At 45.8% G+C, this 24,331-nt stretch overlaps 1 protein-coding gene across 1 annotated transcript in view; it reads left to right on the top strand.

The window, feature by feature from the left end:
• The window catches only part of ARNT2 (aryl hydrocarbon receptor nuclear translocator 2), a 76,724-nt gene that overhangs the window by 38,482 nt on the left and 13,911 nt on the right, over positions 1-24,331 (top strand). Inside the window, exons 7-13 of the mRNA XM_054387784.1 lie at positions 15-100; positions 9,076-9,152; positions 11,233-11,367; positions 12,194-12,268; positions 16,219-16,370; positions 22,913-22,985; positions 23,143-23,266. Coding sequence (XP_054243759.1) covers positions 15-100; positions 9,076-9,152; positions 11,233-11,367; positions 12,194-12,268; positions 16,219-16,370; positions 22,913-22,985; positions 23,143-23,266 — 722 coding nt within the window. The remainder of the gene's footprint in view (positions 1-14; positions 101-9,075; positions 9,153-11,232; positions 11,368-12,193; positions 12,269-16,218; positions 16,371-22,912; positions 22,986-23,142; positions 23,267-24,331) is intronic.

Raw genomic sequence — 24,331 nt, 5'->3', positions numbered from 1 at the left:
GTCTCTTCCTTCAGGAATGGCCTTGGCCCAGTGAAAGAAGGTGAAGCACAGTATGCTGTTGTCCACTGCACTGGCTACATCAAGGCTTGGCCACCAGCAGGTGTGTATCTGTCTCAGGGAACTGTCTGCAAGGCAGGTAAAAATCTGGCTTGGGATCTCTTTGCTGGTACCAAAGCAGGCTGGCTTTCAGTGGGGTAATCTGTTCAGTCTCATCCTGAGAAGCTTTCCATAGCAAGAAATCAGCTCGCTCCTCTTTTTCCACATGAAACCCTTCTCAGTTGCTTTGGCACAGAGAGACGGAGAACATGTCAGTGATCTGGGATTACAGCACCTGGGACCAAGAGGTTTCAATTGGATAAACTGGCAGAAAAGTGGCCTGGTTTTAGGAAGGTAAACACAAAGCATTTGTCCTTGCACAAAACACCAGCCACAGCTTTTATACTTGAGTAGTGAGCTGCAAGCAGCAGCGTGTCGAGAGGTGTCGGCTCCGTTCAGATACAGAGGTCTGCAGGGTGCTAGGGTTGGTGCTGAGGTCCTGTTTGGAGGCTCTTTTTCTGGGAAACAAGTTTTGGCAGGCTGCTTTGAACAACAGAGCAAAACATTTACCTACTGTAAGTCAGGATTGCACATGGGATTATTTACCTTTGAAAACCTCCCAGAGCAGACAGTGGAGCTCATCCAGACATTGTCATGAGCTGGGTTGGTTGACCTTGGCACTCGCAGCAGCTGAAGAGGCTGTTTGCAATGTGGCAGCGCCTGCTTGGCCTGCATCAGACCATGAGCTGTCCTGCCCTTTTGTGGTTGCATCCCACAAGCATAAATCACATTTGTCCAGGGATTCTGAACGCTGGGAGGTGGTTTGCAGCAAGTCTGGGCAGTGGTGTGCAGACAGCAGCACACGGATCTGAATTTCTTGTTGATTTCCTGCTGAGCTGCAGTTTGGGAAGAAAAGGAAGAGCTCCCCTCTTGTTGCTAACAGGATTTAATGTACTTGAGTGTGCTGCAGGACTCAAAATGTTGCTATTTCATTTTTGTCTGAAAAGAGGGAGAGCACAGCGTGGGTAAATTGCTTCATGAAAGTGATTTTTTTTTTTTTTCCCCTTGTTTTCTTCCACAGAGATTAACTTTTCTGTGGGCAGCTCCAAACATAATTGAATTCAGCCTTCACATACAGGTTGTATCTTTAAGAAGGTGCAGGTGAAATGAGATGCCTTTCAGCTGCTTACTTAGCTTGAATGAAAAGCTTGCTGCAAGTTCTGGGACATTTGAAGAGGTCTAAGCCCTCAGGGATGTGCTTTGCCAGCACAGAGCTGCAAACACATGAACTCGTGTCAGTGCTGTCAGCAGCGATGGCTTCCAGCCACTGCTTCTGCAGGGAAGCAAGCACTGCAGTGCAGGAATATATGGGACCAAGAGGATCTCCTGGGTCTTTGAGTGCCTTGTCACCAAGTTCCACTTTAGTGAGATGTTTTCCCTATTTCTAGCTCTTCCAAAACCTCACAGCTCTCCCACCTTTAACCACATTTCTAACTTCCAGTCCTCATTAGGTTCTGGGAATTTCTGCCAGTGTATTCCTGGACTATCTTTCATTGAAGATCCAATGTGGCTTTTCCTGCCTTGTCTCCATTCTCACAGTGCATTCTCTTCTTTATCCCTGTGCCTTTTCTCTGTAGTTGTTTGTGTTTTTCACTTAACTTTTCAAAATGTGGGTCACTGGCACTGTACACTCTTGGTCCAGAAGAGATTGGAGTGATATGTAATGAAAATATTGCCAATCAAGACAGGAAATGATGCAGCATTCTTCTCTTTTGAGTAGTGCATCCTGCTGGCATCCTAAAGCACCTGAGAGATACACACGAGGCTGCCTTTTTCTCAGTTGCCAGCTCAAGATCTTCCAGTTCATAGCAAAAATAGCTTTAAATTGTGTGATCCTTCAATTAGTAATGTGAAGTTTCATCTCATTTCTGTTGCTGTAGTTTGACTGTTATTAGTCCCCAAGTGCATGCTTATGCATTTAGTAATGTTGAATTGCATCCCATTTCTGTTACTGCACTCCTCAGACTCACATGGTGCTCCTCAGTGCTCCTCCACAGTGTTAGTGCCTCCAAAGTGCAGCACAGTCCTGAGAGGTGTTTTTCATTTTGACAGCCTCAGGTGGAATTTCAGTGGTCTTTTTTCTTACCCAGTTATTAGAATCATAGAATCATAGAATCAGTCAGGGTTGGATGGGACCACAAGGATCATCTAGTTCCAACCCCCCTGCCATGGGCAGGGACACCTCACACTACAGCAGGCTGGCCAGAGCCTCATCCAGCCTGGCCTTAAACACCTCCAGGGATGGGGCCTCAACCACCTCCCTGGACAACCCATTCCAGGCTCTCACCACCCTCATGGTGAAGAACTTCTTCCTCACATCCAGCCTGAATCTCCCCACTTCCAGCTTTATTCCATTCCCCCCAGTCCTGTGTATCCCTGATATCCTAAAAAGTCCCTCCCCAGCTTTCTTGTAGCCCCCTTCAGATACTGGAAGGCCACAAGAAGGTCACCTTGGAGCCTTCTTTTCTCCAGACTGAACAGCCCCAACTCTTTCAGTCTGTCCTCATAGGAGAGGAGCTCCAGCCCTCTGATCATCCTGGTGGCCCTTCTCTGGACACCTTCCAGCATGTCCAGATCCCTCTTGTAACAGAGGCTCCAGAACTGGACACAGTACTCCAGGTGGGGTCTCACCAGAGCTGAGCAGAGGGGGAGAATCCCCTCCCTTGCCCTGCTGGCCACACTTCTCTTGATGCAGCCCAGGCTCTGGTTGGCTTTCTGGGCTGCAAGTGCACATTGACAGCTCCTGGTGAGCTTCTCCTCCACCAACTGTTGTACTCACAACAGTCATGCCTTGGTGCCTGTTTCAGGGCAGATTATCCTGGCTGGAGGCCTCCTTCATGAGCATTGATTTGCCCTCCTAGTCCTCCCCACTTTGTGTTGGTGGTTGTCATGCATCCATTATCTTCTGGAGTTGAATGGGAGTATCCATGTGCTGAGCTGGCTCCCAATGTCTTTGGGTAACTAAGTGGCCACATCACTGCATTTGTTCTCCTTTCCAATGGTAATTCACCCATAACCTGCATAGCAAGTGAAAGAACTTCAGCAGTAATTGAATTTGCTAAGGCTTTTCTACCCTGTAATAAAATTACTTCTGTTCAGAGCAGCTAGAGCAGCAAGCCCCAGGCCTTTGCATCATCTCTGGATTCTTGGGAATAAATGGGTTTGTGCTAAATTGCAGCTGATTAAAAATTCAGCTATGGATGGGATCATTTTGATTTATTTTTCAGTTGCCCAAGAGGACTTTCTAGCATAAACTCCACATCCTCCCCTTGTAGAGCATGCCATGTGGCACGTGCATTATACAGCCAGTGTGCAGCACACAAACCATCCCTTCAATAAAAATGAAACACCAAAGAGTTACAAGAGCACTTCATCAGTGCTTAATATGTTCAGCACCTGGGGTTTTCCCCTTCTGGGTTATGTTGCATTGTCTGTGGCCAATGTGTGGGTTTTTTTGGTTGGTTTTTTTTTCTGTTTTAGTCTCACACTGAGTATAAATCAGATTTGATACAGAAATAGCAAGTCAGGAGCTGCTCTGGGAGCATTATTAGTGTGATAGACTACCAGGTTTGACAGTGCTGCTGCTGCTGTGAGCAGCCTATGCTGAATCTCTTCAGTGACTCAGATATTTGGAACAGGTGAAAACAAATGACAGCTGGCAGCAGTATGGTGGCAAATTTAAGGACCAGAGATTTCTTTCACAGACACAGAGTAGACAGCAAATTCTGATGTGGCTTAGGGCTGTGGTCAGTCTGAAATCCCTTTGCACATCTAGTCTGATTTTGTTGTTTTCTCCTTATCCTTACTGGAGCAGGAAGGCTCTCTGCTTGGCAGACTGCCCTTTTTGACTGAGAAACGAGAGGGGAGGTGCAGGAGGCATCACACCTCATCCTCCACACAGAGCTGAGCTCAGAGCCTGTAGGGCTCTGCTGTATTTCTGAACAAAGCAGGTCCAGGAGAGCTGCAGCCTGAGCTCTCTCTCTGTTCCCTGGAAGAATTTAGCTATTTAGCTGCTCCCTCAAGGCTGTGTGCTTGTCTTTGAATGAGGGGGACACAGAGAGAAGGCTGAGCCACTTTGAGGAGTGCATCCATTCAAGCTGGGGTTGTTAATGGTCCTTTCATTTTTGTCCATTGTGCCCCCAAGAGAAGGGTGAAAACTAAGCTGGAGTGCCAAACCCAGCATATGATACCTCCAGAAGGTAGATGTTGGGCTCAAGTCCTTGGGGTAGACATTGTGCAGAAGTCAAAGGGCAAAGCCATGCAGTATTCCAGATCAGTGCTCCAGTGACTGACACTCCTCATTCTCATGTGGGGGGTGTGCTAGGCTGGGTAAGCACAGGGCAGTGCTGCATTACTTTGCATGAGGTAAAGACCCCTTGTTTGAATCCAGCTGAGCACCATTTCCAGCCTTTGCCCCACTGTCACTGCTGAAGCAGCTCCTGATCCTCAGCCTAGGCAATGGTCCATGTTCCAAAAAGTGAGAAGAGCTCCATCAGAGAATCACAGAATTCTTTTGGTTGGAGGAGCCCTTTAAGCTCATCCAGTCCAGCCATTCTCTTAACTCCGCCAAGGCTGGTGCTAAACCATGTCCCTCAGCACCACATCTCTGCCCCTTTGAAACACTTCCAGGCACAGGGATTCAAGCACCTCTCTAGGCAGCCCCTTCCAGTCTTTTGAGAACCCTTTCAGTGAAGAATTTTTTTCTAATGTCCAACCTTGGTGCAGCTGGAGGCCGTTTCCTCTCATCCCATCACTTCTCATCATCATTCAGTTTTCAACATCAGCAAGCATTTGCTTTTCTTCCATGTTGGTTTTGGGGAGGGTTGGGGTTGGGTTTTGATTTTGGTTTGGTGGTTTTTTTTTCCCCTCTGAGCATCTCATTCCTGGGAAAAAAGGAATCTTACATGGCCCATATGGTATTTCCCTAATTTTTAGGGGTTTTTTTTGCTTGCATGTTGGGTGAAGAGAGGAGAAAACAGTTTGTCAGGATGTTGCTAGATTTCTGTAAATCAAAGCCAGGACCTGCAGAAAACACACAGCGAACAGAAGGCTTAGGCAGGTACTAAATTTGAAGTAAGAAGTCCCAGAAGAATGTTAAATTCAAATAATGCTGAAACCTTTTTTTTTTTTTTTTAATCTTTCTTTTTTTAATTTTTCTCTCCTTAGTTTTGTTATCTTAAAAAAGAAACATTTCAGCCTTCCCAGTCAGACTTACGGTAACGTCTTGACCACAGCATGCCAAAGCTGTTAGGTTGCTCTAAACTCTGGGCCAGGATCTGGATCTTAGTGCAAAGCTCTGCCTCTGCCAATACAAAACAAAATAGTTGCCTGAATATTCTTTGCAGTGCTGTCATTTATTTAGGCTTTAAAAGAAAAAAAAAAAAGTAATTTTTTAAATTTTTTTTTTTTTAATTTTTTTGGGTTTTGTTGGGATTTTTCCTGAGCTTTTCCCTTGGTATGCTGTAAACATCCCCAGCTTTGTCTTGTGAAAGCCTTTTTCTATTGTTGTGGAGGGGAGATACAGGGGCACAGCCCAGTTTCAGGCACAGGGGTGTCAGAAGTGGCTCTGATGGAGACAGGCATTAACCACTGGACACCTCAAATGCATCCATCTGAAGACTCTGAAAAAAATTATTTTTGAGTGCAGAGAAGTCAAACCACAAATCCACCAACACTGTTGCGTGTCTTGCAGAAAATGTGGGGCAGCAGGATAGAGAAATAAGGCAGAAAATGAAGCTGTTCTGTCATTAGAGCCAGCAGGAAGCTCACTGGGAAAACTGAAAAGTTCCTTATGTCCACAGAAAGACATGCCATTGCCCTGTGGGGAAACTGTGCTGGCATAAAGGACACTTGGAAATGAAATACAACCTTTAAGAGCACAGCATTCTGTTTGTGATGCTCAGTTGCAGGCTCAGCTTTGCAAATTGTTGATAGTAACCTGAACAAGCAGAGCAGAGTATTTATTATTCCAGAGGAGCATGTATTTTGTATTGGGAAGCAAAGCTTCTCTCAGGCTTACACAGAGAGGATGTGGGTAGCTAATGTGTGTTTGTTTTGTTGATGCCTTCCAAAGATCAGTTTCATAGAACTGTAAAATCCTGGAATGGCTCAGGTTGGAAAGGAGCTCAGACATCATCTGCTCCAACCTCCCAACCCCAACCATGGGCAGGGACACCTCTCAGCTACGCTCAGCTGCTCAAGGACACATCCAGCCTGGCCTTCAACACCCCCAGGCAGGAGGCAGCCACAACCTCCCTGGGCAGCCTATTCCAGAGTCTCACCACCCTTCTACTTCTTCCTCAGCTCCAGTCTAACCCTGCTCTCCCTCAGCTTCAAACCATTCCCCCTTGTCCTGTCACTAGAGACCCTGATGAAAAGTCCCTCTGCAGCCTTCTTGTAGGATCCCTTCAGGTACTGGAAGGCAGCTCTGAGGTCCTCCTGGGGTCTTCTCCATGTTGAACACCCCCAGCTCCCTCAGCCTGTCCTCACAGCAGAGGTGCTCCAGCCCCTGTATCATCTTTGTGGCCTCCTCTGGATTCCCTCCACCAGCTCTGTGTCCTTCTTCTGCTGGGGACACCAGAACTGAGTTTGTTTTGTTTGAATTTTTTTTTGCCATGTTTTTTTGGAGATGCTGATGGTGATGTTAAGGAGCAGTATAATGCTATGCTAAGAGCTGGACAAATCAGTCCTAAGTGCAGCACACATCTTTAATTACCTGTCCCCTTTGCAGTGTGTTCACTAGGCAGTGTGCTAAAGCAAAGGCAGATCTCTGTACAAATGCATCTGGGATAGAAGCTCTCCCACAGCTGAACTATTAGCAGGAGGGTGAAGCAAGCAATTTCCCACTGTGGAATGCTGTCAGGAACAGCAGCTACACTGCAGAGGAGCAGACAATCAGCTTGGCATATTTTTACTGTAGGCACTTTCAGGGGAGTGTTAGCAATTCACTCTGTCATGTATTGATTAGTTCCAGGCAGGCTGCTTTTTATTCATGGAATGTCTTGGGGGATAACCCAACTGATACATTTTCCAGTGTGTTATACAGACCAAATGTCATCCATCTTGCAAGGGAAAAAAAAAAAAGTGAAAAGTAGAACAACAGCCTCCCCTGCCAAGAGTGACATCAGAAATGGTGTTTCTTAGCTAGGTTTATTTTTGGAGGTTGTTTATGGTGCTTTGAGTTTATTTGGGCAGTAGCAAGCATAGCCCAAGTTCCTAAAAAGGAAAAGTGTTGTTGGAGGCTGCTGAAAAAAGGATGCTGTGAAGTGGAAGCCACCCAGCTGAGTATCTTTGCTGTCCTTTGCAGTGTGCTGTGCCACTAAGGAAGCAATGGGGAAAGCCAAGGGAGTCAAGGGAAAATGCTTTAAATCTGCCCTTCTGAAATGGAAAACTCCACTGAGAAGGGATCTCTTGGTTAAGGTTATCCAACTAGAATGCCTGGAATTGTTGCCTTACAACAGCTGCTCTGCTCTGGTGGCCTAGTTCTCAGAAGTAGCAAGCATCCATCCACCAAGCATCCAGCACATTGAAGCTCATACTGCACCTCATGTTCCCACTTGGCTGAAGGGACAAGGGTGCTCCTCCTTTAGGAAGCTCCTGAGACTCCCTGATAAAATCCTCACTGTCAGGAGCTGTCAGGATAAAATCTGTCAGGAGCTGTAAGTGAAGTTAGGCCCCCAAAATGGTGAATTCCATTGCAAATAGAGTTTGAATGGATGATACAGGTTTATACCTTTATTTTTCATTCATACCTTATGTATTTTATTTTATTTCATTTTATTTTATTTTATTTTATTTTATAGCTCAATGTGATATGAAAAACACCTGTAGAGTGCTGTTTACAAACTGATTGTCAGATAAGAGTCAATTATTTGGATATAGCTTCCTCCAGGGACTGCTTCAGCTCGTTCAGCAGCATCTGTAGCCATTTCTCAGAGGCATCACTGAAGAAGGTTGTGAGCTGTCCTCCTCTGCATGCTCCAGGGATCAACTTACACTGGGGATTAGAAATTGTGAGGATCAAGTGGCTGTTGCTCCATAACTGGTAGCTGCTTTGCAATTAAATTCCTTAACGCTTTCAAGTGCCTCTTCAATGATTCACTGCCTGTTTTGACTGAGTTCCTCGCAAAGCCTTGTGAAAGAGTTTACAAATCACTTAAAATCAGGCAGGAAGGTCACCCTTGGAGGATGTTTTTCCAGGCTCTTCAGAGGAAGTTGGTATCTCCAAAGTGGAGTTGGGAAATAGGCTGAGCTAAGGCCTAGCCAGCTGTCAAGCAAACAGAGCTGGTCTTGAACGTTCGTCTTTGTGACAGGCTGAGCTGGGAACCAGCACACATGTGTGTTTGGAAATGGTCCCTGTGTTTGGAGGAGTTACTCCTCTTACACAACTGGACCAAGCCAGGCATCTGCATTCCTCCAACCTTTTAACATAGAGACCCAGATGTGGGCCATTCTAGAATGAAGTGGAACCAGCTGTTGAATCTGAGCATCAAGTGCATGGAAGGATCTAGGGTAGCCCTGCTTTGTAAGACTCATTCTAGTCTGTTACTCACAAAGGGAACTGAACATGGCCTGCATCCACTGAGTCACAGAATCAGTGAGGTTGGAAAAGACCTCAAGGATCATCAAAGTCCAACCTGTCACCCAAGACCTCATGACCATGTCACCAAGTGCCAGTGAACTGTTGAGGTGGCCACGTGCTGCGTGTTGTGGGGCAGTCCTCATGGAAATGGTATTGTCTGTCTCAGTGGATCATGGAATTCTTGTATCTGCTTTGCCTTTGCTGCCATGGCTGCTGTGTATGCATTGTGGGGTACGTGGGATCAAGAACTGAGAGAGGACATCTGGTCTGAACCCAGAGATAATGCATTAGTGAGGCAGTCAGGTTATTTTGGATGGTCTAGAACAGTGCAGAACCAGCAGCATCTCTGCCCACCCCAATTTACTGATTGTAACAGTGTTTGTTTTTGTTTGCTTTAGGAATGACTATTCCAGAAGAAGATGCTGATGTGGGCCAAGGTAGTAAATACTGCCTCGTGGCAATAGGAAGGCTTCAGGTAATGCCAGTCTTTCTGTGTACAAACTGCTTCTGAAAGCATAATTGCTGTGGCTTAGTTGTGAAGGATTTGCACCAAGCTCTGCAACTGGACCACAACTTCCCACATTGCCTACAAAACACGAAGCATCCTGATGCTGCTGTGCAGCCAGGGACTTACAGAATCATGGAATGGGTTGGGTTGCAAGGCACCTGAAAGATCATCTTGTTCCAAACCCTCTGCCACAGGCAGGGCTTGTTCAGAAGGTGTTAGAAGAGCAAAATGAAGATGTGATTTGGTGCAGAGGTGTACTTGACCCTGCAGTAACAGCAAAGGTGCTCCTGGAGCACGAGCATGTACAGACCTGCTGTTCTCTGGGTGCATTGGGCTGGGATGTTCCAGATGGTGAGCAGTGTGGGAGTGCAGGTGTTGTAGATGGTAGGTTCCAGTAGCTCCCAAAGGCACTGCCTCCTGGTCTTGTCTTCATTCTGTCTCTCTCCAGCTAATCAACTATTTAAGAAGCTGTGATTGCTGGAGTTGTTCTGAAAACAGTGAAGATAAGGCAGTCAAGAGGCACCTCCCAAACAATAGCTTTATTCTCAGTGCATCACTGTAATGTGCATTCAGATGTGATTTCAGCTGAGGGAACGAGGAGAATAAAATTTGAGTCACAACTGATGTTTTACATCTTCCTTTGCCCTCTCCTGACAAGAGCTGTGAGCAGGAGCTAGAGCAGCAACGAGTCTCCTTCACTGCAGCAGGGAGGCTAAGACTGATCTTCCCAGTCTTGGGAATTCTGCCATGAGTGAACATGTTTGAGCCTCCTGCATGATCTCCTGTTGGCCTTCAGTCATTGCCATCTGCTAGTCTGGCATCACTCCTGCTGGTGGAAGGTGGAACGGCCCTTTTGTGAGAGGACAGGTGCCAAACCCTTCTTGCTGAGGTGAACAGCCTGCACATGACTGCAAGTGTTGGCACTTCTGCAAGGTGTCTCCACTGAGATGGCAGAGCTGCAGAAGCATTGCAGGATGGCTTTTAGCTTCATCGTGCTTTTGTAAGGAAGGGTTTACATATTCCACTGATGGAGAGAGGGATGTTAGGGGACTCGTGTGGACAGCTGCCAAAGAAAGATGGGTTCTGAGAGAATCACATCAGCAACATGTAGAGTGTCAGAACCTCTTGGTAGGTTAGAAGAGCCAGCAGAGTGTGTGTGTGAGAGAGAGGCTCTGGGGTGGATTTAATCACAAAGGAGTCAAGGTGCCCACATTAAAAACTCCATTCTGTAATGGTAAGTTAAGATCTTGCATGCAGTTAACTGATGTGCTACAGGACAGCAGGAAAAAAAAATAGAGCTTTTTCTCTTTCTGCAAGGGGGCCTTGTTCACAGAGGTAGCTCTGGAGCTTGTAAGAAAAATGATGGTCTCCTTTGTAGCCCCAGCAGGAATGAGTGGATGTGCAGTGGCCTGATGGCACAGGTTTCAGGCAGGGAAAGCTGGAAATGCACCCTTGTGTCTGGTGAGATTTGAGGAGTGTTATAGGACAGTGCTTTTGCATCATGAGCAGCCACTGGCTGGCCTAATAGGACCTACCTCAGCTTCTGGAGAGTTTGTTCAGGTTCTCTGGGTGCTTCAGGTGAGCTTCATCTCACCTGAAAGTTCAGTGTTTAATGTGAGCTGGTCCTGTTGGATATGTCTACTGATGAGGGGGCCTGCTGTAGAGATTGACCTTCCTACCCTAAAATGGGTGGACTGAATTGCCTTCTGCAAGTCTCTCTTTGGTGGACAAAGGTAGGAACCAAGATGCCTAAATTTAATGTGGTGAATCCAACTGTACTTCCATCCTCACTGTATCCCTCCTTCTTGGGAGCTCCTGGTGTATTTGTTCTGCTGCTGTGCTGTTAAGCCTAGGTAGGTGCCACAGGGTGAGATGCAAACAAGACTGCAGGCTGCTCTGTGTCATTTCTTGGTGCTGTTGTTTTCTTTATTGCTTCCCACAGCAGTTAGCACTCTGCCAGCAGAATTTTGTCCTTCAGCTCTGTAACCAAATTTGCCTTAAGGTGACTGTTGTGTGGACTAAGTGTTGTGGACTGTCTTGGTCACAGGTAACCAGCTCTCCAGTGTGCATGGACATGAATGGCATGTCAGTCCCCACCGAGTTCCTGTCCAGGCACAACTCTGATGGAGTCATCACCTTTGTTGACCCAAGGTGCATCAGTGTCATTGGCTATCAGCCCCAGGTCAGTGAGCTGGTGAGGGAAGTCCTGCTTGGGCATTTGAAAACAAAAGCAGCAGAACATGGAATGTTTGTGGCTTGCAACTTGTACAGCAGGTGCTGAATGTTGCTGGGTTTCCACACCTCTGTCAGATGTCCAGCTGAACCCTTTGCTCTGTGGGCTGTCCCTTTGTACCTTTTCCATTCAATAGCTTAGACCCTGAACAGCTTTGCAATGAAGGCATTTCCATGACAGGAAATTTGCAGTGTTTGGAGAGAGTTTTAGTCCCCCTGCTAATCTACTGAGCAGTAAGCAAACAGCATTTGTAGCATCCATTTGCCTTTAGACTTACATCTACTCCTCTGCATAGGAGACTACTCACAGAACTGAGCAGAATGATAAGTGAACTCCTGACTACCACAACTGTCCTTCAGATAACTCTCAACAGTTGCACTTTAGAAGAAAGAATTCATTGCTCATTTGTTTTCCCCATTAATTGTTACTTTCAGTAGCTTTGTGGTAACTGTTTTTACAAAACTTAGTGCCACAAAACATGAGCTGTGGTGGAGGCTCTCAGGCTTTTCCAAAGAGCATTTCCCAGGCAGTAAGCAAGTCACTTAAAATTTGTTTTTGAATAGATATCTGTGCAACAGTACAAATATAACATGGGACATGATGCCTACAAATCATTTTGATTCCTGTCCAGTTCACTGAGCAGTCCCATTAAGGGTGGTAGGCCTTGTCCCTGCACTTGCAGATCTGCATGTAGATGTGTGGTGTGCTCTGAGGTTTTTATACAACTTTGGCTGTTTGGTTGTGTTTTTTGGTTTTTGTTTTTTTTTTTTTCTAGGATCTTCTGGGGAAGGATATTTTAGAATTCTGCCATCCTGAAGATCAAAGCCATCTGAGGGAGAGTTTCCAACAGGTACTGTTTCCTGCTCCTTTTCTTCTGACAATTATTTACTATTTTGTTTGGAGAAGTAGCACTTGTTTTTTCATTTCAAGGTGGTTTTTCTGTTCTGCAGAAGGAGTGGAAAGAAATGAAAAAATGAAACAATTTGTTGATCATTCCCTTCACAAGTGGTAGCTTAAACTGCAGCATCTGTTTGCAGGTTTTCAGAAATAATTCACCCAGTGAGACATTTCTGGTTTTCTTTTACAGAGCATGAAGTGAGTATTCACTGCTCAGGCAGAGATGGTTTTGGAGATGCCTGTGTAGATCCCACTGTGTTCAGTGGTAACCAGAAGGATTTCCCTTCCGAGATGGGCTGTTGGTTTGAAGGTGGTTCCCCTCCTGTAGTGCTGGATTGTTTATGACCTAAGTTCTCTGCTAGCATAAGTCACATACTTCATATTTTAATGGAGTTGCCACCACTTTGCATCAACAGAGAGTGTGGCCCTTCTGCCTATTAGGAATAGAAATGCATACAGAGGTAACAAGCAATGCAACATGTGGAAGGAATTACTGCTCTGGAGTTGTTTTTACAGTGGGCCACATTCACATCAAATCCTTTTACTTCATGGTACAGCATTTCATTTCAGACTGATCTGGGACATGCAGTAGGAATGTTTCCCCCAGGCCTTCAGCTTGCCCTGGTCTGTTCAGCACCTTCCCTGCTGCACTGCAGCATGTTTAGCTGATCACTGAGGTCCAGATGATAAAAGTGGTTCCAGATTTTCTGCCAGCAGCCTGTAGTTCAAAGAAGCTTCGTTGATCCATCTTGTGTTGGATGCTGAGATGTGTTTTTGGCTGTGAAGCATGGATGTGAAGTGACTTTACAATCACATCTATATCAAACTATTTATTCAAGCATGGCATGCAAAAACTGAGCTTGAAAAGCCTCTCTAGGGAGAACAAATAAGTGCTGTTCTGTGTCCATAGGACAGCTTGTGAAACTGAGCTCATGGTCTCCACAGAAGTGTGTAAGATGATGTAAAGTATCTCTGCTCTTCAACTGTTTCTCAACAGCCCCCTCCTTCAAGTGGAGACAATCAGCTCCCTGCTGAGCTAGCAGAAAAGACTCTTGAGGAGTCTGCATCCACTTCATGGCCCTTGAACAGACTTGAGGTGGAACAGAAGCTGCAGACTTTATAAGTTCAAATGTTGGCTCACAGGCAGGAGCCTGGGAGAGTTAGATGCTTGAAGCAGGTCACCACATCCAGTCATCTCTGCCCCACCTCAGTGCAAGGTGTGATGGTGCAGCTGAACCTACCTGATGGGTAGCCATCACCAGCAGTCAGGTCCTGCTCCAACTTCTTCTCTCCCCCTTCCCCCAGCCTCCTCCCTGCTGTCCTGATGCCAGCACAGCTGGACTTGCTGGGTAAACTGGTTGAAGGACTAAGAACTGCTGCATGGGACTAGCTTTCAGATGGTTCAGCTCCCTGAAGCTGTGCCTGAAGAGCAGCAAGAGCACATGTGCTGCTTTTCACTAGTGCCCAAAGGTCTGACTCCACTAACTCATCCAAGACACACTGACAGGGAGCTGCTGGATAACAACACATCAGATACCCACCTCTGAAGTGATTGCCTGAGGCTCAGAAGGGCTGACTGACATCCAGGTTAATGACTTGGTCCTCACCATGGTCACTGAGGGGGAGATTAGGCTGTGGGAGGCTGCTGGGGTATCCCTGAACTGGGGGACTTGCTGACTGCTAGGCAAGTGCACAAATGATTTGCTGGACCAGGGACCTACAAGATTTGCTTAAGGTCATGCAAAAAGACAGCAGGGATGATGCAGAAGGTGCCTGTTCCACTCTGCCTGTGTCTAGTCTAGGAACACGTGGTGCTGTTTATGTAGCAGGCAGTTCCTTCTGGGTGTCTTTTTGTTCAGTACAGTAGCAGTGGTGCTGGGGCTGTTATTTCAATCCTCAAAAAAGAAGGGAGAAAAAAAAAAAAAAGGGGACAAGTAAGTAGTTAAGCTCTGCACCAGGTGGTTTTTATTTCCAAAGAATGTAAGAAAGTAAAGGTTAAACATTAGCTTGCACATTTTTGTGTGCTGTCTTGTTTGTGTGCACTGGTTTAAGACAGTTCAGGATTTTCCCACCAGCCATCTCTGTGTCTCATATTATTTGCAGAATTAGTGCTTGCTTAATTCAGGCTTCAGGACAACAGATCACTGCAGCTTGTTTTATTATTGTTAGGCTGGCCTTAGACATTTTTTCATTAAAAAAGGTAACTGATTTCCAGTAAAGTCTTCTTTTTCTCTTTTCTCCTAAAGCCTTCTGAAAAGTTGACATTTCTAATGTGCTGACAGCATCAGAATTGGGTTGGTGCATAAGGGAGGAGGGAGGGAGGGAGGAAGGGTTCTGCAGTTTTTGGTCAGTTGCCAGTATACATCTCAAAGCTTTTACTTCCTTAGGAAGATAAATTCATTCATCAGGGTGGGAAAATCAGGCCAGCATAAGATAGTCTGAAGGCCAAGATCAACAGCTAGAGTTGAGTATCAAAGGCCCCAGAATAGAGCTATTTGATATCCAGTGGGATGCTGTGCAGATTGGACACTTCTACACAAGTGCTGTGTTTTTTACCCTGGGTGTGGTAGCAGAAAACTGCTGATTAAAGAACAGCACTCACTGGACTCAAAACTACAAAGGCAATTAAAAAAAAAAAAAAAAAGGTGTTTAGCTCAGTTTGATTTTGAGCTTTCCTGGGCATTGCTAAAGCTTTTCATGTCTTCTGTTCACATTCATTCTGTTTAATCCTGTGTCCAGCTGATCGATTGGAAATGCAGACCTTTGGAAAAAAAACAAAGAGGATTGGGGCATTTTTCCTAATCCAATTGCTTGTCAATGAAGACAGAGGATAAATAATGGATTTTCTGCTTTTACAGAATAGAGATAGCTAATAAAAAGTAAATTCCAGTGGATAAGGATCAAGAACCCACAATGAGATGTGGCATTTATTTGCAGTAGACCTTCCCTTTCCTTCCCCGAGGCACCCCTGAGATAGCTTGGTGGAAAAGCAATAAAAAATAAACACAGATAGGCCAGTGCCAGCTGAATGACCTGGAACCCTCTGAGTTTTCTTTTGGCTTAGCCCAAGATTGTGAGATAACACAGGAAGTACAGCTGCAGTGCCAGGGCACAAGTGGTGCTTCGAGGTGATTCTTCAGATGGTTCTTTCTTCTCATTTGCTGCCCCACTACTGACTTCAACAAAACTTGAGCTACCAAAGGTAGAATTTGAACCGAGTGTTGCCAAATGTCTGAATTCTTATTGCTAAGCAAAGGGCTGTCCAAGCAAAAAGTCTGCTCTCTGTTTTCATGAATACTCTGAAAAGGGACAGTGGCTTCTTGGCTGTTCTGAAAGCCAGAGGCTTTTCTTGTTAGCACCTTGCCATCACACAAGTTTCTGGGGACAAAACCCAAAGCAACCCTGTATGGCTTCTAAAAAAAAAAAAGCCATCTTTCTGAAGTGTTCTCCTAAGTTCTGATGCTGCTGTGCATCACATATATGAATTGTGTAGCCAGGTATCCAGGCAGAAAAGCTGGGAGGCAGGAGGTGTGGAATCTTTCCTTGTGGGCTTTTGTTTCGGCTCCAGGGTTTAGTTTATGGTTTACATACAAACATCTGACAGATTCTCAGTTTGGTTTCTGTCAGTCTCTTGACTGACAGAAGACCTTCCCTGCTGGGGTAACAGCACAACCTGTTGTGTGTCCTGTGCCTGTGTTATTGTGCAATGGCATTTTACACCACAAAGTGTGAAGGCTGAATCCTGAAGGCAATAACTGCAAACATGGAGCAGATTTTGCTTATTCAAACTGAGACTCTGCCTACTGTGTGGAATTCAGGTTCCAAAGTCACCAGGTGCTGCTGGTTCCTCTCCATGTGCACAGCAAGCAGCAGTCTCCTGAACCTGTGGCACTGGTTTTGCAGGTTGTGAAGCTGAAGGGCCAGGTGCTGTCTGTGATGTATCGCTTCCGCACCAAGAACCGGGAGTGGATGCTCATCAGGACCAGCAGCTTCACCTTCCAGAACCCTTACTCTGATGAGATTGAGTACATCATCTGCACCAACACTAATGTCAAGTATGTGCCTTTCCTTGTGTGCTCTTGGGTAGCTTTGAAAGAAGTTGAGCCTTGCTTTTTGCTGTGAAGCACGTTCAGGATCTCTGGGCAGCCTGTTTGGAGCTGTGTTTGTTCCCCTGCAGCAGTGCAGTCTGTAACAAGGTTTTGCTGCCTCATGAGCTCCCAGTGTAGCTTATTGTCTGTCTCATTACCCTGTGCTGTTTCCAGGGCCTGGCTGCACTGGGGGGGAAACATCACTTATCTGTGATGTCATTAGGCAAGCCCATTGATCTCAGTCCAGGCTGCCTTCAGCTAGCACAGAGCTTCCAGCAGCAGGCCAGCTGTCCTGATACTGGAGGAAGGTTAGTCTGATTCCTAAGCCAAAGAGAAAATTGAATGTTCATGTTCATTGTGATCATACCATTCCCTAGGCCTGGGAAGCTTCTTGAGCTGTGTCTACTCTTCTGGTCTATGAAAGCTCACTAGTTACTTCCCACTCAGTGGGAAGAGTCCCTGATACTCACTTAAGATCTGTTTGATTGTTCCCCAAGTGTGGGGACAGATCCAGCCCCTTATTTAAGGGGGAAAATAAATCATCCTGTCTTTGAATTAATATTTTCAAAATCCTGTCATTGGATCTCCTAAGAAGAGGTCATCCTGGGAGTGGAGTGAAGGTTTGTCACGGTGTGAGCGAGCAGAGAGGCTTTTGGAGCCTGCTGAGTTCTGAGCCAGTAGCTGCAGAAGCTAACCTGGCCCCAATAAAGCCATTGCTTTATAGTGGGATGGGGGGGTGGTTTATGAATATTTCTTCTTTCCAATATAAACTTAATCTATTTATAAAACAAAATCTGCTTCTGGTCTGCCCAGAGATTTTTTTTTTTTTTTTGGCCAAGTTTCTAGCTCAGAGGAAATGATTGGGTTTAAGATCTCAACCTGTTAGGATGTGTAATGGAAATGCTGAACAAGCAGTCTGCTAGGGGAGATGCATGCTGAGAGCTTCACTTGCAAAACCAAACCCCTGGGGCTCTGGCATTTGAACTTGCAAAGCTGGCAAGTGCCTTTGGGAGTTCTTTTACTTGCTCTTGTGGACATGATGCATACCTGGACTGGAAGGGCTCACTTCACTCACTTGAAACCCAGCATCACAGTCATGTTTCTGGTTTTTCTGCATACCCAGAAAGGCAGACTGAATATAGCTAAGCTCATTGAAAACAAGCAATGTGCCTTGAAAGCAGAAAGCTGAACATCTCCTTGTCTGCACTCTGCATCAAAATAGATATTTGTACATTTTTGCTGTCCCATATTGCTTTTCCAAGTAATTTATATATGCCAAAACAGGGCTGCAAAATAAAAAGCTGCTTAGGAAATCAGTCCCAGGCTGGCTTTTATTGTGATTTGCTCCCAAGGGTCCACAGATCAAAAAATGGGGCAGTAGGCCTGTTGTTGACACTGGGGGAGTGATTTTCTCCAAGCCTTTGCTCTAGTGCTCAGCTTGGCATGCAGCAGTACAGCGCTGAATAGGACTGTGCCAGTTTCTGGCTCTTGCACCTCTCTTGGTAGGTTTGAATAACAACCCAGCAATGTTGACCTAATATGGCAGCTGCCTGCTGCTCCTTTGACAGAGGATGTTCCCTCTCTCCTGTCATGCAGAGAATGTTCTGCTCTTGTGGCAAGATGCAACCCATTATGTGTCTGCTTTTGAATAGCAGAAAGAATACATTATTCAAACTGTTCTCTATTCTTTCCCACTTCCCAGATTTGCAAAGAGGACTACTGTAATGTGCTGCTGTTCCTGCCTGTTTCTGGGTTTGATTTGGTATTTTTTTTTTGTTTGCACATTTAGGGTCATGTTTTGACTTCTGATTTCCTAGGTGCCTCGTGGAGTTGTACATTGTGGTAACTGTTGTCTTCCACCTCGTTAGTCAGCTCCTGCTGGGGCTGGATGTTCAGCACTGACCCCAGGGTCTGTGGCCTTCTTTACATGTTGATGGATGCTCTCAGCTGTTCTGGCTCCAGCAAAGCGCAAGCCAAGCAGGCTGCCTTGTGCTGTGTGGTTGTAGGCAGCTCTGCCCTGCCTGTGGCCTTGATCACCTAGCCAGCTCCAGAAAGCACAACTCTGAGGCAGCTAAAGAGTCAGCACTGAGGTGTAAAGATAATGGAGCCCAAAATTGCAGGTTTCAATCAGTTTTTAACTTAGGGTGGTTTAAAGGCACATTCCGTAGGTTTGGGTCTGGCAGCAGCACTCTGGGTTTGGGTTGGACAGTAAACAGCATTTCCCAAAGGACTGCAGAGGGCACTGCTGGCTCCAGTTATGGAGGGATTGGGTATTTCTGTGGTGGTGGATTCCTTTGGAGGGCTCTCTCTCTCTCTCTCTCTCTCTCTCTTTCTCTCTCTCTCTCTTTCTCTCTTTCTCTCTTTCTCTCTTTCTCTCTTTCTCTCTTTCTCTCTTTCTCTCTTTCTCTCTTTCTCTCTTTCTCTCTTTCTCTCTTTCTCTCTTTCTCTCTTTCTCTCTTTCTCTCTTTCTCTCTCTTTCTCTCTTTCTCTCTTTCTTTCTCTTTCTCTCTTTCTCTCTTTCTTTGTTTTTCTCTCTTTCTTTCTCTTTCTCTCTTTCTTTCTCTTTCTCTATTTCTCTCTCTCTCTCTCTTTCTCTCTCTCTTTCTCTCTCTCTTTCTCTCTCTCTTTCTCTCTCTCTTTCTCTCTCTCTTTCTCTCTTTCTCTCTCTCTTTCTCTCTTTCTCTCTTTCTCTCTTTCTCTCTTTCTCTCTTTCTCTCTTTCTCTCTTTCTCTCTTTCTCTCTTTCTCTCTCTCTCTCTTTTTCTCTCTCTTTTTCTCTCTTTTTCTCTCTCTCTTTTTCTCTCTCTCTTTTTCTCTCTCTCTTTTTCTCTCTCTCTTTTTCTCTCTCTCTTTTTCTCTCTCTCTCTCTTTTTCTCTCTCTCTCTCTTTTTCTCTCTCTCTCTCTCTTTTCTCTCTCTCTCTTTTTCTCTCTCTCTCTTTTTCTCTCTCTCTCTTTTTCTCTCTTTCTCTCTTTCTCTCTCTCTTTCTCTCTTTCTCTCTTTCTCTCTTTCTCTCTTTCTCTCTTTCTCTCTTTCTCTCTTTCTCTCTTTCTCTCTTTCTCTCTCTTTCTCTCCTGCTTCCCTCCCTTCTCTCCTGCTTCCCTCCCTTCTCTCCTGCTTCCCTCCCTTCTTTCTTTCTTAGCTTTATTTTACAAGCTACTCCACTGGAGCTTCAAGCAGTCGGTTTTCCAAGCTTGCTTTTGGGGCAGAAGGGTAACAAACAATTAGGTTCAAATGTCCACTTTGTTCCTTGCAAAAAGAGAAAAGCAAACTTCCCTCACTTTCACGTAGGGCTGGGCATCCAAGAGAAACTTCCTGGAGAAATTAAGCATTTAAGGTTTAGCATTTGTGCTGGGTTTGGCCAAAAAAGAAGAGTTCCCCCACTTGACAACACCTTCCTGTGTGGCTGGGTGTGTTGGATTTCCAAAAAGAAATTATTCTTGCAGTCAGTGTTTGTTTAGCATACACCTAGAGCAGCCTTGGAATGAAATCACCTGTCATGGTGCATGCACTTTTCTGACCTGGAGGGGAATGTTGGTGTTCCATTTCTGTGAGCCCCCATGTCCTGTGCTGCACTGTGTGCATTTGTGATTCCTGCTTGTGTCCTGACTCTCAGCATTCCAGTCTGGGAGTGAGCTGGCAGAGGCTGCTGCTGGAGGCAGGCTGCTGGGTGAACCAGCCCCTTGCCTGTGGGAGAGAGGTGCTTTCTGCTGGGGATTCTCATGGGCCCAAATACTAAAGGAGATCAACAGTTCTGATAACATTCCAGCTCATGGTGGTGCTGCTAAAGACTTACTTTCTCATGATCCTCTTGCCATCTGTAGGCTATCTGATCCCTCAAGGCCAGTGTGTGACAGACCTCACAGGGCTGACTTGGAAATTGTAGGATAAAAGAGAGAGATTTGGAGAGTTTCTGCAAGAGGGTTTTACAACAGCAGCCCCAAGGCTTTTGTTACTCCCTTTTGTCCAAAGCAGGCACAGGAAGCATGCATACCTGTCTCACAGAAAAATAGCTGGGTAGGGATGCAGTAGTCTTGTTTCTCTCCCACCACAGAGACTTCATTTTAAAGTTATTTTGGTTGCCTTGATGCCTGGAAAGGGAAGGGGTGACTTCAGTGTTCATAGAGAGTGATGAATTCAGCTGAAATCCTCTCCAGGGCCAAAGGAACTTTCACAGAGCTTTCTCTTTCCCCCCAAAATGCATTTACTGAGGTAAATTTGAATGAATTGTCAAACCCTTCAGATTCATGGGGCTGCCATGAGCTCCTGCAGGACAGTCAGTCCTCTAGTGACCCAGACAATACCTCACTCCTAGGCTGGGTATCCTGGAGAGCCAGGAAATTTCTTTCTCATTTACTCCTTGCAGCTGTGAAACCGAAATCGAAACCAAGGGGGAGCGTTTTGAGTTTGGTTTCAAAATCAGAAGGCAGGGTGAGTTTTGCCTGAGCTGGTAACAAGCTCTGGTTCTGTTGCACCTTTACAAAAATGATCGACAAAAATGGATGTGTTGAGTGTTGAGTCAGGAGGGCTGAGCAGATGGCAAGGGCTGAAGCAGCTGTGAGAGCAGCTCCCAGCTCTCCCTGGCTGGCTGGCCCAGGAACTGCTGCATCCCTTCTTTCAGGTTTCAAGCATCATTTGAAGTGTTTACACAGAAGCAGCAAACAACAGCAGAAGCATTTAACTTGGCTTTACATTTCAATGTTAATTTAGTGCAGAATAGCTTCCACAGAGCTCAGTGGAGATACACTTTGCAGGAAATGGGTTTGGGAGGCTGCTAACACGGTGTGGGATGGATGTTGTACTGCAGCTTTGTGAGAGTTAGAGATGGAAGACAGAGGAGGGTGAAGGAGCACTGAGCTAGAAGTGCCTAGAAAACAAACACCTAGTGAGTGTGCTGTTTTGTTTGGCTCAGCTGTGTGTGTGGCTGAAGCAAGAAAACATGCTTTGTACAGAGCAGCAGAGACCTAATGTTCTGTTTATTGACACACACACACAGGCTTTGGAGGAAAAACAAATGGAAGGTGTAATGAGCTTCACCTTAACAACAGGAGTAAGGGGGTGGGTGTTGTCCACAGGGTGGTATTGAGGAAACCTTCCCCATAGACTGGCCAGAATTAAACTAAATTAAATTACCTCCTATAGTTCTGTAGGAGAAGTATGCATTTGATGTTTGTGAACAAAAACCTTCTTTGCATTCCAGAGGTAATTTTTAGGAATTTTCTGTTGGCTAAAGGAACATGGAAAATCCCTGCCATTCCAGTGACCTGCAAGACTGACTTCTTTGCATGTTGCTCATAGCACTGAAGTGACTCTGTGTGTTCTGTGTTCTCACACTGTAAGGCTAGCAGAAAGCTTTTTGGCCATCCACCCTGAACTTCTGTTTGCTGCAGGTCACAGATTTTTGTCCAGTTTGCCCAGGAGCCTAGGAAGTGGTGTGTGAGCAATGTGTCTCCTGGGAAAGCATCAAGGGATGGAAGTCTCTTACTTAACCTCAGTAGCTTGTTTGAGTGGTCCCTCACATTGCCACCAGTCTGTGCCTGACTTTTGCCATTTGTCTTTGTGAATTACTCTCTCAGTCTCCTGACATTTGACTCTAGTTCAAAAATCTAAAAGAAGATTTGAGTAAAAATCTAACACTCAAGCTCGTGGCTGTATCCTAATTTTCCAGAGTTTCAAGTCTGTGATCTTGCTGTTTGGTAAACATCTGTGAGCCCTTCTCCCATTGTAGTGTCTCTCCTGGTGTGTGATTCCTGACCATCACCTGGTTCTTCCTTCAGAAAGAGCCCAGCATACAGAAACTGTGACACTACTATCAAGTATCATTTGCAAGTACCAGGCTTACTTTCTTGTCATCCAGCTCCAATCTTACCCTAATCTCTGAGCTTTAGCATCATTTAGGGGTGTTTCTGTCTTCTTTAAGTGACCAAAGAGCCTCCCAGAGGCAGTGTGCCACCTGCACGTCCTCAGGTCAGAAGGAGCCCTGCTAAGGGTGCCCCAGTGCCAGGAAGTGACTGCTAATGGAGACACAGAGCATTTAGATAAGGTCACAGCTCCTGAGGTTTGGTCTCATGGCACAGGCAGCCTGCTTTGAGATCCTGCAATGCCAGCCAGCTCCCAGCTCCACCCTAGAGACTGGTGCAGTGCTCTTCATGGCATTGGCTCACCCTAGAGCAAGGAGCTCTGCCTTCTCCAGCCCAGGGCCGTGGCACAGCCTGCCAGTTTTGCAGGGAAATCTCCAGCACTGTGTGTCACCTGCCTTGTTGGCTGCAAGCTGCTTTCCATCCCTTGGTGCACCTACACTTCTGTGCTGTTACAGCAGAGTTCTTTGTGTGCCCCATTACATTGCTGTGGTGCAAGATTTCCCAGTGCGAAGGCTTTGCAGACCCAGGGAGCTGCCAGGGAAGGATTTACCCAGGCTTCTGAGAGATGTTTCACCAGTATCAAACAGGAGGCTGTGGCTGTGCCTTTTGGTGTCTTAATTGGTAACTAAGTCATTTTGTCTCCTTTGCAGACAACTTCAGCAGCAGCAAGCAGAACTTGAAGTACATCAAAGAGATGGGCTGTCATCCTATGACTTATCTCAGGTGACATTTCTCAAGTTCTTATTTTTGTGCCTCTGATCTTCTCAAATGTAAAGCAATGGCAGATCTCAGCAAAATTAAAAATGCATTGGGGCTCTCCTTGAATTCCTCTTCATAAAACATGATGGAAGGAATTCCCTTCCTCTCTGTATTTCAACAGGTGCCTGTTCCAAGCTTGCCAGCCAGTGTTCATGAGGGTGGAAAATCTGTGGAAAAGCCTGATGCTATCTTCTCCCAGGAGAGAGATCCAAGATTTGCTGAGATGTTTGCTGGAATCACTGCTTGTAAGTGAATGCCTCTGGTGTTTAATTTTTAACACTATCTGAAGTCTGGTTACATGATGTGGAGCACAGCTTTGAGAGAATGAAGAGAAACTACAACATGGCAGAGAAATTCCTGAGCAAGACTCTTCCCAGAATTTGCCTGTGCCTGGTATTTCTCTTAAAGATGAGGGGAAGGACAACTTCTGTGCCACCAGAGCTACCTAGTTTTGATTTCTCTTTTAATTTCAGAGGGGCACCTTAAGCAGTGTTTAGAGATGCTAAACACACTGAGCAGAACTTGCCATTTCTAAGTACATATTTTCTGTCTTAGGCAGCAGCTGGGAGTTCATCTCTCTAAATAACCATGGATTACCAATTTTACCCTGTTTCTTAAGATCAGCCTGCAGATTGTTATCAGACCATCAGCTTTTGCACTGAGAGCTTTCAGAGACAAATGCTGCTTGGAGGTGTAGTAATGTACTGGCCTTCTGGTCAGCTGAGGCCAACTGTTACCAGTTGGTGAGTCCTTGCTCTTTTCCCCACAGCAGCTGAACTTGTTGGCAAGCTCTCTGGAAGAGGGATGGTAGCCTCAGAAATAGAATGTCCTTCTGTATTTTGTCAAAATGACTCTGAAGACAGAGTCTTTACTGAGTGCCCTCACTAAAGGGTTTCCCAACCATCTTCTACGAGGCAGCAGCCAACTTAGCTGAGCAGATGTAGCAGGCTCAGGCTAGCCCCAGCCTATGCTGCCTGCTGCCCTAACAGACAGAAGTCACTGAGAGGGCTGGCAGCTGAAGAGGAGCCATTTGAAATGTATCTGTAGGAAAGCAGGCTCATGAATTGCACAGCTCGTGGAAGTTGTTGTTAATTGTTTATTGCTCTGAGCTGTCCTCACTGCAGCAGAAGAGTTTTTACACTCCCTTGAACTAAGTCAACGTGCAAGTGTCACGCAGTACATGGAGGAAAAAACCCACAGGCTTTAGCTCCTGGGGTGCTGGGAGGTGACCTCACTGCTTTGGTTTCTTATGTCTGGCTGGGCCTTTTCAACTGGAGAAAGCACTGTAACTGCAGGGTAGAGTTGATCTT

This window comes from Indicator indicator, chromosome 16 (genome assembly GCF_027791375.1).
Source record: "Indicator indicator isolate 239-I01 chromosome 16, UM_Iind_1.1, whole genome shotgun sequence".
In the NCBI taxonomy this organism is placed as follows: domain Eukaryota; kingdom Metazoa; phylum Chordata; class Aves; order Piciformes; family Indicatoridae; genus Indicator; species Indicator indicator.
This window is presented reverse-complemented; position numbering and strand designations above follow the sequence as displayed.